The sequence below is a fragment of the Parasteatoda tepidariorum genome, chromosome 7 (assembly GCF_043381705.1).
Source record: "Parasteatoda tepidariorum isolate YZ-2023 chromosome 7, CAS_Ptep_4.0, whole genome shotgun sequence".
NCBI lineage: Eukaryota > Metazoa > Arthropoda > Arachnida > Araneae > Theridiidae > Parasteatoda > Parasteatoda tepidariorum.
Window position 1 is genome coordinate 82488806 of NC_092210.1, and position 19366 is coordinate 82508171.

The following is a 19366-nucleotide window of genomic DNA, read 5'->3' on the forward strand; positions in this document are numbered from 1 at the left end:
AAGGAAACTATATATAACCTTTCACTACAGTATTCCCAGACAACATTTCGCTTCACTGACATTCTTAGGTGACTGGAATTATAGAAGAATAACTTAGAGCGAGTTTTTACGTGTAGGAAAAATTTAAAAAGACAAATAAATATATAGTGCATTACTTTTAACGAGAAGTACTGTGTGCAAATCGGACAAATGGATACTGATGTCTATTTTCAATATTTAAATCGGTTACTCAAAGAGGTATAATTTTTTACCATGTTATTCCTAGATACACTAAAAGACGGACATTCTCATTTCTAAATAAGTAGATTTGTTTTAAAAAGGCAAACTCATCTAACTCAATTCTAAAAAAATCACATTTTTTAGAAACTGACATTTAAACATTTCGCAGAAATTTATTTTGAACATGGTAAATAGAATTCTTCAGAGCTAAATTTTGTGGCAATTTCATGCCAATCGAAGCGATGATGTGAAAAAAACTATAGAATCCTTCTTCATTTCAAGCAAACAGAGTAACGATATAGTACGAAATTGTTGGAGGATTTAATTCGGAAATTACAACATTTTCCTTTTGTGACATATAACTTTAGCCAGAAGTTTAAAATGACCTGGTTTAATAAAATGAGCTCGCAAACAGAATGGCATTTTTATAAATGCAAGTACAATAATCTTATCTTTTTACTTTTCACAATATTATTTTAGATACTTTTTTAAGAATATTTGTTCTTTATAAACTAACCAAGTTAGAATTTATTATAGTTTTGTTCTAAACGAAGTTTTGATTGCTTTGCTAAGAGCCATTTCTGCTATTTATTTGGTAAATAATTTCTACTGTCGATATTATTAAATACTTCTGCCAATATAATTTTGTTTTATATGATCTTCTTCATACAAAAATATTCGTTAAGCAACTCTCCAAATTACATTTCACCATTAAAGCATAAAATATAGAGTAGTGTTAAGATTTATTTCCTTCGGCGTAATTTTGTTTCGGTTGAACTAACGTATTTTATTTTAGAATATTAAATTGAATAGTAAAGTTTGAGCGTATTTTAGTTTGTTCTACCTAAGCGATACTTGTGTTAGAAAATGTTTCTGTTTTTGTTCTATTAGTAATTTCTACTCGCGAAAAATTTCCTCAAAGAATATTCGTCAACTAAATTAAGCTTCGCTGCATAATTCTAACATAAAATATAAAGTAATGTTTATAATTCTTACTTTTGACACATTTATATTTCCGTTGATTGTTAAAAAAAGTGTTCAATAATTTTGAAAGACCTCTTTTAATGCCCCTTTCTTCTACTTGAAAAATTTATCATAATACAGTTAAAAGCTTGTAGATATAAGTTAAGTTCATCCTTTATTTTCTTCTGCTTTCTTGTTTGTTTCGACAATTTTCCTTTCTGTTTTTGTGGATTATGATTCGAATAATTTTTTATTGATTATCATTCAAAGTTATCGTATATTAAATTATTGAAATTGTACTTTTCTAAATTAAAAGCAAGTGAGTAAATTTTCAAAATTTTCAATACAGTTTTATTTTGATTAAAGTAAGAAATTTTTCAGAATTGTAATTTATATTTTCCAAAACAAAATTTTAATTTAATAAAGAAAACTTTAAAATCGATTATACTTCGTACATTCCGTAATCCCTCTTTCAAATTAAATGTGCTTTAAATTTCAGAAAGGGAACATGACAGATATGTTTGTCATTAGGAATTTGATAAATAGCCTATTGCTGAACATTGTTGGAACCTTGGGCAAAAATTTGACTTCGATAACACCAATATTCTTTCTCTCCTTGTTATTTATGTCAGCGCATCTTGATTCGCTGGAATCTTGTTACATTCATATGAATTCCGAATTCGCAGTTAACGGCATAAGTTCCTCACTGCCCATATCGATTGTAAATTAATCCTAACCTGGTTCTTTAGGACACTGTCGTTTCCCCCTGTTATCGAGGTTCTTCTATTTTGTTCTTCTCCTTATTTTATTTCGCTTGCAACTTTGCTTTTTCTTTTCTTCTTCTTTCTTTTTTTAAAAAAATTTGATTTTCTAATTCGTTGGTATTACGTTTTGAAAACGAACGCTTTTACATAGAACTCTTCTACCTTAGTAATATTTAAAGCTGATAAAGTTTTATTTTTGATTTTTGATAATCAAGTGACTGAGAAAAGTTTTCTTTTTATATGAAAGGCATTCCAAATTGCTGCAATCTCGCCTATTCATATTATTTTTAGGAACTAATTCTCTAAACTCGAGTGCTTGTTTGACATTCGCAGGAGAAATTTATACAAATTACCCAGATAGTTAATTTGCTAAATATTCGGATATAGCAAGAAAACAACATATAAGATATTTTCGAGTTTGTTAACAGGCAAAATTAAAAAATACGTAGAAAAATTTCTGTTAAGATATCAATATCAATTTAGACAAAATAAACTATGTATTAGCCTTTTGTATTTAGGCGAATTATAGAAAGTTTTATAAATATTATACTGGTTTATATAAACCCTTTAGTGACTTCAAGCAGGCACTTGACATCATTAATAAAAAAATTGTATTACGCAATACACAAGTTTAGTATTTCACCAAAGCTATGACTTAACAAAAGGAAAATGAAAAAGAGAAGGTCAGTAAAAATAAAGGTCGAAGAACTGGAGAAGTATTAGCGTTTCACGATAATGTTAAGCAAGTTGATTCGCTATTAGCTATGCTGTTCAACATTATTTTGTAGTTCGCACATTGATCGACAAACGAATACATATATTCACAATGTCACCACAAATCTGGGCATACGCATACGATGTAGTAATTAGTAATTAGTGCAAGATCGAAAAATAGACTAATACGGCTAATAAAAGAACATATAAGAAAAATCAAATGAAACCAAAATGAAATTCATGAAACTTGAAAAGAAAAGAAACATACAAGATCTAAAAATTAATGATAAAATTTTTAAGGGCATAAGTACTTTTACCTATTTTGGTGACGAAATAAATAATAAATATAAGATTCATAATTGCATAAATAAACAAATACAAATTATTAGTATTTGCAAATTATGGAGAATTTTCAAATAATAGATTACTAAAAAGTAAATGAATTTCAAGAAATTGTAAAATGCGTACATATGAAACCGTAATAAGGTCAAAAGTAACATATTTATCTGAGTATATATGTAACATATGCACCAAAGTTATGGTATATATGAAACCTGAGTTTTATCCAACAAAGCTGAAACTATATTAATTAGAAGAATTTATGGAACCATTAATAAAAATGACACATGGAGAAAAGGAAACAGAAAAATTAATTAGAATGAAAAAAAAAATATTCAAGATAAAAGAACACACCGGATAGAACGTGTTGTGGAAGAAGATATGCCGAAGAAAGTCTTTACGTGAAAAAAAAATGAAAATGAAAAACTAGAGAAAAAAAATCTAAGTAGAAAATGACGCTCTCCAAGGAGCTGTAAAAAGGAAAAAAGAAAGAAAAAAGGAGAAGTTAAAAAGAAATACTATTTTTTAAAATAAGTAAGCTTGAGTAATTATTTGAAAATTCAGTTTAAATTGTTTTGTGATTTCACTAGAAATAGCAAAATCGCAAGTGTTTAAGTAGTATCGCTCACGAATAATGAATTCAATAAATTTACAATTTCTGAATTAAATTTCAAAAATAAGCACACCAAACTTACCCCATCCAACCAGTGAGTAGATGTAAATTTTCACATTATCAACGGAAAATGTTTTAACGACTAAGATGAAGAGGTACAGGCCTTCAACAAACATCCAGAAGAAATTGGTTCCCATCAGATATGTCAAAAAGATTGTTAAAAAACACGCAATCTGTAAAATTTGCAGAAAAATAAATATTTATTTGAATTTCACAAAACTAAACTACAAACTATCTAAAGAAGTAAAAATATATTTGTGATTTTTATAACACATATTGAGATTGAATAAGGAGCTTGATTGGTTATTTAGAGGCTAGAACAATCGAGATATTATGTGCTGGAGAGAATTTGTATTCCTCACCACCAGGTTAATTTCTTCCTTTCGCTTCGTTAAATTCATACTACCAAAGTGGAAAATAACTGTTGGGCAATCGAAGATTGCCCTACTATGATGTATTTTAACAGGAAGAAGAAATTTTCCGTTCCGAAAGAGGTATCTTATCTGATATCTTCAGCGTGATCTAATTACAGGCCGCTTAATGATTGCGCAGTGATGAGGAATTCAAGCGTTAGAAGCTAACTGGTCAGGAAGATGTGCAAAATATTTCTCATATTTAAAAACATTACAATGAGAAATAAATCATGATTCGAAATTTCATTACCGTCAAGCTAATCGGCTTCATTAATCCCTGGATCTATGATCTGCTTAAAAAAAATCTACCCTAAGAATCTTTAAGAATTAAATATAATAATAATATTAAAATAAAAGAATATAAAACACAAGTGATAGTTTCTAACCAAAAGTAAATAAATAACAATGTTAATAATTAAACCGCATATAAAATGTTACAATTACTGTTAATTTCCCGCAAGTTTATTTTTTGAATTTTAGTACTTTAACAATTTTTTTGTTGAAAAGTAAAAGATATAAAAGATGTCAAAAATATGTTAACGTCCTATTTATGGTAAGAAAAAATAACAGTTCTTATATTTTACAAAAGGTTTTTTTTTCAGAGTAAACTTAAATAATTCTATCTGTGAGAAATAATCTAACTCAATTTCTTTGCAATTAATAAAAAATTTAACTTGAGCCAAATTTTAGTTCAAATTGAAATATAGCATCATAAAGCCAAATTTAAATTCATTTTTAGGTTAGTTTTGAACGATAACATAGTTCAAGCTAGTGCTATATTAAAGTTTGCGGCTAATGTAAATAATTATGTGGCTAAATACGTTTCAAAATTTCTAGCAGCATAGCAACGTTCAAGTTTCTTCCCTTTTTGATCCCTCAGTAAATTCGAGAGAATGACTAAAACTCAATTTAGAGGGTTGAGGAAGAAAACTTTAACCTAAGCAAAAAAATTTAAAAAGATATCCAGCTTTATACCAATTATTTCCGCACTGACCTCTTATTTATGACACTGGTAATGATTTAAAAAATACTTACTCTGCTTGAAATGTAATTTTGACTGGACTGTAATTTGGCTGTTAATATCCAAATTACATCCAACAGGATGTATGTGAAAATAAGATTGGCATGAATTGTGTTACGTAAGCATCTCAACTCTCTGAAATAAAAACAACAAGTTGTAAACACGTTGTATAAAGTTCAGTAACAGGGTTTATGCAACAGAATTGAAACACCTGCAAATAGAGATAACAACTTGAATACAATAAATTCTGCCTTAAGTTGTTTTTTTATAAGCAATTTTCCTTGAAATAAACGGATCATTTGTTAAAGTTTTAGACGTGAATGCTAAATGTCAAAAATCTCGATCTAAATAATATTGCACCGATTTATCCAGGAATGATAGATATTGCATCACTCGATCAACACCTATTTGTTCAAGGTTTAACATGACTCTTATTTCTGACATAAAATAGTAAATATTATAATTGTATTTGAAAACTATTGCACGGTCTTTCAAAAAAAATTTGATTCTGGTCAATACCGTAAAATTCGTATAATGAATCATAATATCATTTAAATTATCTGCAAGTATAATGAGGTACTAAGTTTAACCCTATTTACATTAAATTGGAACTTCGATGTCGAAAATGTACAATAAATTAGCTTGTACTGCAACATGACTCTGTCTGACAATTTGATACAGCGAAGTGGATTTGTACGATACTATGGTTAACCATGTTCGAACTTTTGTAACAGTCTGCAATCGGATAGGAAAATTTCTACTCTAAGAATCTTAAGTTAACCATGCCTTGTATACTTTCCAATGGAATCATATTAGTCAAATGAAGTCATGTGATGTCACAATGACGTCATGCGTGGAGGGGAAAATCAGCAGATAAGAAGGTTTTAGGTTATCTGTTTCTCATATTTTTCATTAAAAGAATTATACATAAAATCCTTATTTTTATGCTCGCAAATGCTATTAAGACGCATTTCAAAAATAAATTTGATATATGTTTTGTTATTATAATAATTGCTAGTATATTTTTTATACAATATAGCGTGACATGGGATAAATAGAGTTTGGAGGTATTGGTGAAGTGTGGTACTTTGTGACAGAGGAGGAGGATTCAAAAAAAAGTGACGTCATTTATGAATCCCCCCTTAATGGAAATATATTACGATTAGTCGTAACTTACCTGAAATTTAAATAACTATTATATCAATTTTGATACCCAGTGCCTGAGTGGTACTGCTTCACGCTCTCGTGCTGCAGGTCCTGGGTTCGATCCTAGGGCCGGGCATGGTTTACTCACCCTTTCATCCCTTCAGTGGGTCCATAAAATGAGTACCAAGCATGTTTGGGGGCTAAACACTGGGGATTACGCTTTCGGTTTATCACCCAACCGGAGCATCTGCTCCTGCACCTTTGAGCCCAAGATCGAGAAATTTGAGATATGCATGGTAAGTCTTCGCCCTCTATGGGCTGTCATGCCTCTGAGTTTAGTATTATATCAATTAAATTTTTAAACAGGATCGGGTTAAACTCAAGAACACAAAATATTAAATTGTAGTAAAAAATATCTTTTTAGAGTTTAATGTTAATAGAACGCAGCAGAAAATCACTTATTTAATTATTTCGAGAATAATTAGAGTACTTAAAAGTTAAGTCTATCGGAGAAATAAATAAAAAATAATTTTTTAACTGTTTTAGTAAGTTTTACACTTTAATCTAAATGGAGCACCGAGGAAAATATTTTGAAACAAAATTTCATCTTTAACTAGAACTTTTCGATAAATTTTTCTTTATAATTCGTTAAGTTTTATACATTTTCAAGTATGTCATAAAATTACAATTTCGTGTCGAGAAACTAAGATATTTTTTATTTTATTCATAACTTAGCGAATAGAGGTAAGTAAATGTTTGCGCTTAAAGTTTTGAAATATGGCAACACTTTTGATCGTTAACTTTAATTTCGCATTTCTTGATGATGTCTAAAACCCGCATAAGAGTTTTGATAAATCACATTCAGAAATTCAATTTTAGAATTCGTTTAACTGTTCATAAACTGTTTATTTTGTGGCTTTTATTATTTATTTAATCTAAAATTGTCGTTTCGAACAAAGACTGAAATACATTATAGTGAAATCTATGTAGGTTTGTCTTGTTTTGGGTGGCATCAAAACGTGGATATTTACTCAAGTCACAACAGAACTTCTAAATTTCTGCGTCGAATTACGTAGAATTTTTCTTAAAAGTTGCTGCATTTTGAGATAATCCTGCCTTATTTCTCGCTTCTTTGCCTGGAGTTGTTCATTTGCAATATTAGAAAAAGTGTTTTTTTCGACACAGTTTTGCTGAAGTTTCAGAAACTCTTTTTCACATCGTGATGCGAACACATGACTCTTATTTCTCTCGTAGTGTCTTTATAAAAAATTTACTACTTTCAGAGTAACATTTTTCATTCCTTGTTCGTTATTATTCAGGAATAACTGTCCTAGGGAGCAGCGCAATAATTTGAGCCTTGCTTTTAGCAATCCTTTTGGAGGTCAGGGACCATTAGTAAACTGAATACCAAAATGGAACATAATGCAATATAAATGCAAAAAGACAAGGAGATCAACGAGTACTAGCAATAAGAATGTGGAGTGAACTGGTAAAGAACTGCAACAAAATGAAGCAAATATGCAACATAATGCAAACGGGCAATATAATACACGAATAACATGATTTAATTGTGACAAACAAAATTTATTGCATTCCGCGTTGATTATTAATCGTCAATCATAACTGTGCTAGGACTCAGTGCAAACTTTTAAGCACTGCTTTTAACAATTCTTTTTGGAGTCAGTGATCATTTACGAGAAGAGTGCACTAGTAATAAAATAAACTGCTATAAGACTGATCATTAAACGCTTAGTCACAGTTGTTTTCCCCACTTTAGTATAATTTATATGCCATTTTTTAAAAAAAATTTCTGTGCAGAAAATAGTAATCTTTTTTTTCCTGATCATTAGCAAAAAATAACTAATTGTAAATTTATAAAAGCATTCTTATGAAAATTTAAAATGCCACTTACTTAAAATATAAAAATATCCATAAAGCTATAGTAAGAGCCACTAGGGAAAAACCATATCCAACATAGTACACAGTTACTGCATCCCGCATATCCCATAGCACCTTTAGAAAAGAAATGGGGGGGGGGGGATATATAGTTACATTAAAGTAGCAAAATACTGCACTACAGTTTATTGCATTTTTAATTAAAAAAAGTTATACCTCCAAATATATTTTTAAGTGAAGCTTACAGTTAAATACACAAACTTCAAAATAATGGCTAACCACCTATAACAGCCTCCTTTCAATCTGACAGTTTTCTTTCATTTCATTGGTTTCAGGCTTTTTTTTCTTCTTTTTTTTTCTCTTAAGAATTTGTTTATGGCACTGTTAGACTACCTTACCTTGAGTCCCATACGTCACAAGTTAATCAGGCAAATACGGGTTCTACAACTACGAGACATTTTAGAGACCTTACCAATTTTTTTCGTGTTTGTTTTGGTTGAAGGTGGAGTTTAGTAGCAAAACAACAGGAATAGGCTATACAGCACAAAGCGTAAGCAATATTTCATAATCTAAGTAAACTTTAAGATTTATTCAAAATTACCCTCACTTACTGTCAATACAATTAAGAAAAACATAATTAGAAGAAGTGTTAAACAAAAAATTGGAGATTAAAAAACATACATTATAAAAAAGGCACAACTATCTTGGATTCTAATACCACCGATCATAACGTTAAGTAAGTAAATATTAGTAATAAAGAAAAACAAAGACGTTAACGGTGATATAAGTTATAAAATTATTTTACTTGCAAGTATTCTTCTTCAACCAGCTTAATGGGTTTACAAGATCTGTAATTTGACCACGAGGACCAGCTTGCATTAAACAAGCATTCACGACTTGCATTTCCTAAAAAAAAATAATGATAAAGCATTTCATTATTCTTTTTATCTTACTCAAATAGTGTACGAATTTTAACATTTTACTTTTGAAATATACTTATTTTATATCAAGGATAATTAATAAAAATGAAACATATACTTTGAAAACTAATCGATACAATTACATAAAATGGAATAATCTTTAATTTAAAAATTATTGCTATTTTTTTAAATCAAAATATAAAAACATCGTCAAAAAGATTGTCACAAAATTATTTTATTTACTTCAGTTTCAGTGTTATTATAGTTTAGAGAACATTCTAACACATATTGGAGTTTGCAGGCTTATAGCCAAAATTTTTAAAAAAAGACTCCTTACTCCTACCACTATAATGAAATCACTAACTCTCTTTACTTCTTTCCTAACAAGATGCTGATATCCGATCATATTGATATTTAATGATATCTATAATAATAGAAGGAGAAGTTTGTCTGTGTGTCACTTTTATAACTCCAGAAGCGTTAGTGTTATTTGGACTTAAAAATTCAGAAAAATAAGCAGCATTTGCTAGAGGCTATCATAAAAATGATTCGCAAATTCCAAATAATCCCTTCGAGAGGAATGTTTCGTTTACTTGAGTTTAGCACATTTTGAGCATTATTACTAATCAGGCGCTTATACAACAGCATACACTTTCCCTATTTATTCATATAAAGGGCAATATTAATGATGTGCGTCAGTGTGCAGTAAAATGTCTCGTTTTTCAAAATTCTCTCAATTCTGAGTGAAAATTTATCAAAGCAAAAGTTGTCATTTTACATGGACATTACAGTTATAAAATGTTTTTCAAATCAATTGATATCTTATGTGAGAAATATTGTGTCGAATTTTCGGTTGAAAACATCAAATTTGCCACTAATTTTAGTTTAATTACATGGTTCTTGCAACAGATTAGTGGAAGATGAGAGGTTGGGTAACAAATGCCCCAAACACACATAATATTATATAATTGAAATGAGTACGCACTTATTACTTAGATAATTTAAGTCTTAACTTCTGGGCATCAATATTAAGAAAAGTTTTTAATAGAAATATTTTTTTGTCTTGGCTGAAGAATTAAAAAATAGTCCATAATAGCAAGTAATTACACAGTAGATTTTCACTTATTAAATTGGTGGCCAAACTAAAGTTCATTTTATTTACCAATTAAATGAGTTAAATAAAATGTAAAGACTTAATTTTTTAGCGCAAATGCTCATTTCCATGGTTATGTTGCCTTTCAGTTCCTGAACAGCTCTATTAAGATTAATTACTTTTTTAAAGTTTATTTTTCGTTTTATAATGCATTATTTACCGTTTTGGATCTGTGTAATCTTTTAACTTAAAGAAAGTTATAGCAGTTAAAGTTCGTTTCGTTTTAACGAAAACCCCCATACAAATGAAATTCATTGACTCGCATAATTAATAATAGCAAATAATTACATAATAAATTTTAGAAAAGTTGCTAATTAGGTTTATTATCCATCAAAGGTGCCATTGAGGTGATAAGCATTTTCTTAATCTCAGTATATGTAGTGTTACGCATTTTAAATTACAAATTCACCACGATATTCACGATATTAGACCAACATGTAAGATACAAAAATTAAATACATTCTCACTTGAGTAATATTAGTTTATTGTACTTACATATTGTCTTGAATTTCGACTGAACGATTTTAAATCTTGAAATACTTGAAATTCTACTTATTTGGAAAGGTGGAGCAGCAGTCGGCTAGCAACTTATGTTTTAAAGATTTAAAGTCTATGATATCCAGCTGTTATTAAAGACAATCTAGCAAGTCTTCTACTGACGTATCCCATTACAGCTAAATTTCGCCACATGGTCCTAATGGTCACGTCTTTTTCACGGCTTAAACGTCATTAAGGTTTGGGATTATTTCGCGAAATATTATTTATCTGTTAACACTGACAATTTTACCGCATACGTTCACGGTCTCGGTCATTAAGTATAGGCGGTTACCCACTACTTTATCCCTGGTTTGATGTTATGCCTGAAATTAGGTATTCTCAACACTCTTGACACTGCAGCCCTAGAAATGTTGAATTCCGTGTCAATTTCTGAAATTGAATGTTCCATGCGTCTAGTTCCAGGTACCATTCCACGTTTAAAGTCATTAAAATTTACATTCATTAAAATTCTCGTCTTGCGGCCATAATTACACCAGAAACATTCTCAAATGAATAACTTGAACCAAAAAAAGGCTTGCCAGTGCACTTTCCATGCATGCGTTCTTTACGCGCTACTACTGCCATCTGTATATTTGCGTAATGCTGTCAAATAGTCAATGGTCAAATAGTCCCAGAGAAATCAAATTTTTAGAAAATATGTAGATTTAAAGTTTGATTTAAGAGCTATTCAACCGATTTGACAAATTTTATGTATTTGTCATTTTTAATTACATTCATTAAAGTTGATGTAAAATTGTTTATGCATTATAATTCGAAAATTTTCAACTATTATTAAATAAAATAATAAAAAATAATTAATAACAGTTATTTTTTGCATGGAATTATCTTTGAACTAACAAGTTTAGTATTTGTGTGCAAAAAATTTTCAATTCGTTAAAAAAATTCTCGAGATACAGCGAAACACGCAAAAAGAAAAATTAACATCAAGGAGTCCTAACACCCCGGGCGTATGAAAGGGCATTCAGCTAGTAAAATAATAAAAAAATAATATATAATTATTGAAACTTTTTGTATGGTATTATCATTGAATAAACGAATTTTATAATTGCGTTCAAAACATTTTCAATTCGCTTTTAAAGATCTCGAGATATGGCAAAACACGCAAAAAGTAAAACAAACGCTTTAAGGGGTCCAAATTTTCGACAGCTCTTTTACTCAAACTATTGGGACCATATTTTTTCTCTTCGCGTCTGCTCCCTTATTTGGATGTCTGGAAACTAAATTCGCTGAAAAAAATCATGTTTATTAAGAGAGAGTACGTTTTGGTGCTTGATTTCTTAGTTTAAACCATCCCCTCGAAATAATTTTATTACCCATTGGCAAAATGGGTCTTGTTTTGGGTTCGATGGCGTGCGCATCTTATTTGGAATTCACAACACTTTTTAACTGTGTTCAAGAGTAATAGTAAACAGTGCGCATGCGTCGTCCTTGCAGGCGTTGCTATGGCAACAGCTGATGTTTGATAATTTCTTTAGAATTCCTTTTTTAACTTTTAATTTTGTTATGCATTAAATTGGTGAGTTTATTTTTGAGGTATGAGAGCAGAGAGATCCCATAAATACATCATTGTGAATCAAAGAGAATTTCATCATTTGAACGATATTTTTGTTTTTATTGAATTAATTAAGAATTAGAAATTCTAACCTACAGTTCAAACTGTATCGTTTTCAAAACTAATTCAGGTGAATATCACAAACAAAGAGGGTCCTAAACTGATAGACACGGTACCGAAGGTTAGAGTTTAAGCTTGAAAAAAAAAACGATGCCAAGGCCTAAACCGAAGCTGAACATGCCAAAGCCAAAGAACGTAGATACCTTAAGCGTTACACACAAACGGAATAACAAAATTATTCCGTTCGCAAACGCAAGCATGTAGACCGTTTCTCACAAAAGTACCAAAGTGGTTGAGAAGAACACTACCGAAGAGCAAATGGTGACTCTCTGAACCTCTTTCATGCAAATACGAGAACTGGGTTTTGATCACCAGTCAGGGATAAAAGGATTCATTGTCAACGTACCCAATGACTTGCATAAGACCGTAGACTTAGATCTGACCGTTAATATTGATCTTGATTGGCTGTTTAATGTCTGTTCAATCCTCAAAAGAATTTACACAGAATGTGTCTGAGCTTCATTTCAATATGTCTGCGAAATTATGTACCGAGCAGTTCAGGATTAACAGCTAAAGATGTCCAAGATGAAAACACAATAAAACCGCTTTTCCAAAAAAAATTAGACAGCAACAATTTTGCCAAAGGGTAACCTGTGATCACCATCGGCGATCGCAATTTTTTTTATTATTTTTTTTTTATAGTTCTAAATTAAGTGGATTTGAAAAATATTTTCTTAACTCGTAAATTTACCTCACAGGACATTAGGTTTGGATATATAGTTATGATAGTTGTGTTACGCCATCCCGTTTACGAGACTCGTATGTTCAATCTCAGGTGAAAAAGTATTATGCAGTTTTTTTGAAAAACTACTTAAACTAATTTTAGAATTCGTCATGGTGCTGTATTTAACTCCATAATACACCTTTTTAATAATAGCTTTTTATTTTATTTTATTACACTCGTTGAACAGTCGACCCAATTTTTGGTTTACGAATACTAATGTTCAACTCCGTCGCCTTGTAATTTTGAACCTAATTCCGAAAGCCAGGGGAACTCCTGGATCAAGTACTGGATAAAATTTGATTTAATGGAGGACTTTTTATGGAATTAACCCTCATTTGCGTTACCTGTAGAGGAAAGCCACGAAAATCACCCATGATTAGCCTGACCTCAAAGGGACTCTAATCCATGATCTGTCTACCACTAAGGATATTTTTTATGCCAGCACTGTGGTCGGTGCGAGCCAAGCGCGAAATTCGTATCGACCGAATTCCGCACTTGGAATTCGAACCCGGTTCACCTCATTTAAGTCGAAAGCTCTATCTCCTGAGACACCACGGTTCTTCCCTAAATAATTAGCGTACCCCCGTGAACCATTAAGTCTGAATCTGAGTACGTTGAATTCATTTATAAGATCACGCTACGTAGCTCTACTCAATATAAAAAGAACTTTTTTCTTCGCTTCTTTTAATAGTTTCTTATTATCCCTTTTTCGTGGTTGGTAAACTCAACAATGTGGATGACAAGTGAGGGTTATGTTACCGAATTAGTAATCCTAAAATTATCTTAATCAATCTAATTTTTGTCTTGTTTTTGTTTCTAGTAGTAATTTTGACCCGTGCTTTTATAAATCTAAATAATTTAAAATCAGCCGTAATTGAAATAAAAATTAAAATAGTTATGTTATAGAAAGCAAAATTGCAATTTAATAATAGCAGGAATGTTTTGCTCATAGTTTAAGTAAAAGATGTCTTGCTTCGATTTACTTTCGACTTGAAAGTTATTACAGAACCGCTTTGAACATATACCTGTATATACTTTTTTCATATCTACAAGCGTCTGCAAACGCTTTTTTTCTAAGTTAGAAGGACATTTTGGGTCATAAATTCGCAAGTTTCTACAAAGCTTTTCCAGCCACCATTGCTCAAAAATATTGCAATAAGACAACATAAGTTTCCTATTGGATCTTGTTTGAAATGTCGTTTTCTTATGAAAATTAGCTTTTTTGCTCCTAACTTTATGTGAGATCAATGTTAGAAGAAACATTGGTTGTGATTTTCAAATTCATCTTCCTTTTTAAGAGGCGACTGACAGCCCTCAAAAAATTTATTCAAATTTGATATTGATCATTAATCAGTCATCATTAGCAATTCTCAAATTATCATCAGTCAGTTGCAATTTGCTTTCATTGATCAATATTTAAAGTAATTAAAGTACAAAATTTTATATTTAAATGTTTTTGATTTTTCGCATTGGATTAAAATAATGTAGTTATACATCTATAAATTTCAAAATTTATTTAAAATTTGTTACTTTGTTAATTATTAAAACAAACTCCTTCATACCCTCTAGTATCCATATCTGATTATAAAAGATTCGTCTTTTACTGTTTCCACAACAACAAAGGAGAAATATAGAATTCCAAACATCTTTGTTGTCTAAAAATTACCGACCGATGAAAAATATATCGCTGTTCAGCTGAAATTAAGTAGATAATTTAATTTTCTTTTGAAATACAAGTCACATTTATAGTTTAAAGGAAAGATCACGATCGTTATTTTCGACGTATTTTAAAATCATTTAATCTAATAAAATATTTGTGTTTGATTAAGCTAAATACATAAATTTTATACATTAGAATAAAAGTTTATTAACTCTTAAGACTCTTTATATCATAAACATTAAGTTTGTTTCCTTAAGTTAATTCAGATGCATTCAAAAGCACTTTTTTTATTTAAAAAATAATTTTAGTTTTCTTTTCAAAGTAATTCATTACCTTATTTATACTAAAACATTCAATTTCATGATTTTAAAATGATATTCTCTTATGTATTATCTTAAAGTTTGAAAGTTTAATGTCTATAAAACATTTTAGCTCAGCGCTTAAACATTATCATGTTCTTAATTAAAATACATTAATGCAAATGTTGTTTAAAACTCATGAGTTAGCATTTAATTTTTTTCATTTGTAATTTAGAAAAAAAAAACAAGAAAACTTCTTAAAATATTACAAATTTTATAAAAAAATTATATATTTTTTTAGTTTTGCAAAAATATTATATAATAGTCTTTTATCGTTACGTGCGGAATATTTTTGAATGTAGTAAATATATTACTAAAAAATGATTCGGTAATGAAAATAACCGGAATAATTTAATTAATATACATTCGGGAAATTCATTTCTTAGACACTAATAAGTAAAGTAAATTTTCTACAACTGGAGAAATGACAATATATTTAATTACGGTATTTTTCTCCTTTATTTCATGTTGATTATTCACAAAATCTTCATATATACCCACCTTAACTTATCTCATTTAAACTCTTGTTTTGGCAAGAAATTCACATTTGACCAAAACTGTTGACTACAATTCTATGTTAGAGGTAAAGTGTTAGACTTTAAATGATACTAAGCACGAGCGACTTTTTTTTTTAAATTTTTTATTTCGGTCATAATTACCTGAGGGCACATACAGCACGTTGTTGGCGATTTTGTGATAAAAGCATCCTGACGTGCGTGGATCCCGACAAAGTGATAAAAGGAGATAACCCCGTACTTGTATCTAAAATATACTTACTGCGAACATCAGAAGTTCTTGCGATGTACAGTGTACGAAAAAATAAACCCACCACTTTGAACTTTTGATCTAATGATCAGATTTTCACGTTCTGGGACTTAATGGTCAGAGGGAGTGACCTTAAATATGCTAATTAATTAATACGGATAATATTTTAAGTTACGAAATCAAACACGAAAATGCATTTTCTCTGAATGAATTTACCTTTTTTTCGATGAATTCTGATTTTTGACCTCTTAAATATAGAGGGTAGCTGCAATCTAGGAAATATTATCCCGAAAGTTTCATCCGGAGAGCGGTCCACACCTCGGAACTCTTAATGTTAATTTTACTTTTTGCATATCTCGAGAACTTTTTAAGAGGATTGGAAAGTTTTTGCACATAATTATAAAGTTTATTTATCCAAAGATAATTCTACCCTAACTAGGGGGACTATATTTCCCAGATGGCTGCTAATCCCCACATTTTGGGGGTCAGAAATATGAATCCGAAGTCAAAAAGGTACGTTTATTCAGAGAGAGTGTGTTTTTGTGTGTGATTTTGTAACTCAAAATATCGTCTGCACTAATTAATTAGTCAATTTTAAATCACTCCCTGGAACCATTAAGTCCAAGAACGTCATTATGTCAAATATTATTCAGGGTGGTCCGTTTTTTTTTTTTTTAAATTTTCTTTTTATTCCATTTTTCAAGTGAGAGATTTTAATGTAGAAGAAATTATTCAAATTTACTTCTTTCACTTCACGATCAAACCACAATGTTCTTTCTGAACAGAGTGCGAAATTCCCCACTCAACAGCTCGCCATTGGCGATCAAATATTTAGGATTGGCGAGTATTTTTCGTTACGTACAATATTCTGTTTCAAATCATATTATTATATTTTTATTATATTTTTATTCTACTTCCATTGAACATATAATAAGAGTGAAGAGCCAGAGTTTCTAACTTTAAGAGAAAGATTAATTGAACTTTCGCAAAGATATAAATTACAAAATGACTGAAATCTATGTCACCAGTTATGAAAACATATTTGGATGTTTTTGATATTTGGTATGTTCTCCCAAAGAATTTCTTGAATTTGGGAAGGAGTATATTATATGTTTCTAGTGTTATTAAATACAAATCTCTGTAGAGAACAAGTGGATATTGCGTGGACAGAATTTAAGTTTATGCTCTGTTCGCTAACGTCTCAGATGCTGGAGGAGCTATTCACCAAGTTCCTCAAATTTGCTCCAGAAAAAAAAATTCATCTTTCGCTATTGTACAGTTTTTAGTTTCTACATTCTTTTGTCAATTTGGTCCCTAAAATATTGTTTAAAATTTCATCGGTTAAAGTTTTAAACATTCACAAGAAATTCACCACAGAATGAATAAAAATTTACTCATTTTGTTCAAATTTTTTTTTCTCTCGTGGAAATAGTGGGAGAGGGGGAGGGGTAAAAACAATATTAGTATGGCTAGCAGGTTTCGAACTGAAATTTCATGTCCCAGTTCTGAGTATACTTTGCACTTGTCTATGCCTACATATGCTTTATATTTTGATAATACAGTTCCTTGGAAAATAAAAAAAATCTTAATGTTGCGAATAGAAATCCTACCCTGAGAAAAAAGCTTAATTAAATCTGTCAGAATACTGTTAAATTTATCTTATTTTTAGCTCTGTAAAAACACCAAAAAGATCCGTAATTCTTATCAAAAGGCTCTGTTATAATAGTAAAATTAACAATAAAATATGGTTTTATAATCTGTGATAAAATTTAGTAAATGTGATAAAATAATTCTATTATAATTATGATCTATCATAACTATGAATCTATAAAATTGTTTTCAACAAAATATGTTCGCCTTTTTCAGGTGGAATCAGCTTATTTTAAAAGAAAGTTTAAAAGCACTGAAATCAATATGCTTTTATTAAAATATCCGACAATTGCTATTATTGTACCGAAAACCAAAACTAACAGTAAGTTTAATAGCTTAGTAAATGATTTGTCTGACAATCAAACATGTTTTGATTTTTTGAATTGCACATTTCTCATTAGTGATGCGCGTTTTTTTCTCGCATGTTAATCTGTGACCCGATAATATTTTTGCCTTCATTATTGGTAAGGATTTTTTAAAAAACGCATAAAGGATGTTCATCTTAAAACACTTTATTTATAGGAAATTTTTACAAATTTATGAAAATCGGTTACCAATATTTATTTTAGAAATACCTTTCACATTTTAAGGAACTTATGAAGGAAAAAAAACATGAAAATAAATTTATTCAGATGTAAGTAAAACATGAGAATAAATTTATTCAGCTGTTTTCTGTATTTTGTAGCTTTCAAACTCATATGAAAAAGTTGTAAACCTACAATTCTTTATCAAATTATTTATAATAGGCTAAATATAAATAAATTGGTTTCTGAACTTTATTTTAGAAGTTTATTAGCATGGAATTAATTTTCCCTTATTATTTACTTATTTTAAATATTTTATAATCATTCATATATTTAATGAATTGCACAAACTTTTCAAAATAGTATTTATTTTTATGCCTATCGGTGACATTATTTTTTTTCCTTAATTAGAAATTTGTCTTTTTATCTGCATTTACCTTATTTTATTTAACAAGTTTAAAAGTGTATTTGAATTGATAATTGGTTTTATAATTATGTTTATTTTTCTTAAAAAATGGAAAAAAATTTCAATATAAAGTTTTTATTTTTAAAAAAATCAGGCAAATTTATAATTTACGAAAACAAACACATTTATAGTTCAGAAAACAAGTGACTGTTACTTTTTGTTTCACGAAACCAATTTTCTCGACTGGAGCGCAAATTATTGCCTTATGCTTAAAAACACAGATCACGTAATCTTGTTTCTATGTTCATTTAAGAATTGTCATGATAATTACGTTGTTAGCTGTAAAGTCGAGTGAAAAAAGCTATAGTGAGTTCGAAAATTTAAATTGATAAAATTTTACAAGAAAAACTTAATGAAAAATAGCTAAACTAATTGTCACTTGAATTACTTGTTTAAAACTATTCAAATAAATAGCCTTATACTTTTTGAAATATCTATGTCATCAGGGAAGTATTTCAATTCTAACTTAAAGGTCTGGTTTCTTAGGACAAGCGCCTTATCTGGGCGTCAGCGGGACGTCAACGTCCCGCTGACACCAACAAAATACTGGTTTGTTAGCTCAAGGCCTGGTTTCTTAGAACTAGCGCCTTATCTGGGCGTCAGCGGAAAGTTGACGTAGAGCTGACGCCAAAAAAATACTTTTTTGTTAGCTCAGCGTGAGCAGTCGGTCCAACGCAGACATTATCTCTCATTGCGCATGCGTTAATAACGTAAACAAATATTTATTTTGAATTTGTATTGATTTTGTTATTGTCGACCAGTGTTTT

General features: G+C 29.8%; 1 protein-coding gene across 2 annotated transcripts in view; it reads right to left on the bottom strand.

Moving 5' to 3' along the window:
- The window catches only part of LOC107454507 (diuretic hormone receptor-like), an 82639-nt gene that overhangs the window by 14153 nt on the left and 49120 nt on the right, over positions 1-19366 (bottom strand). Inside the window, exons 4-7 of one of the 2 annotated variants that reach the window (XM_043053204.2) lie at positions 8954-9054; positions 8165-8265; positions 5121-5241; positions 3695-3845 (exon numbers count right to left, since the gene is read on the bottom strand). In XM_043053204.2, coding sequence (XP_042909138.1) covers positions 3695-3845; positions 5121-5241; positions 8165-8265; positions 8954-9054 — 474 coding nt within the window. The remainder of the gene's footprint in view (positions 1-3694; positions 3846-5120; positions 5242-8164; positions 8266-8953; positions 9055-19366) is intronic. The other variant, XM_071183703.1, reaches the window with a different exon arrangement.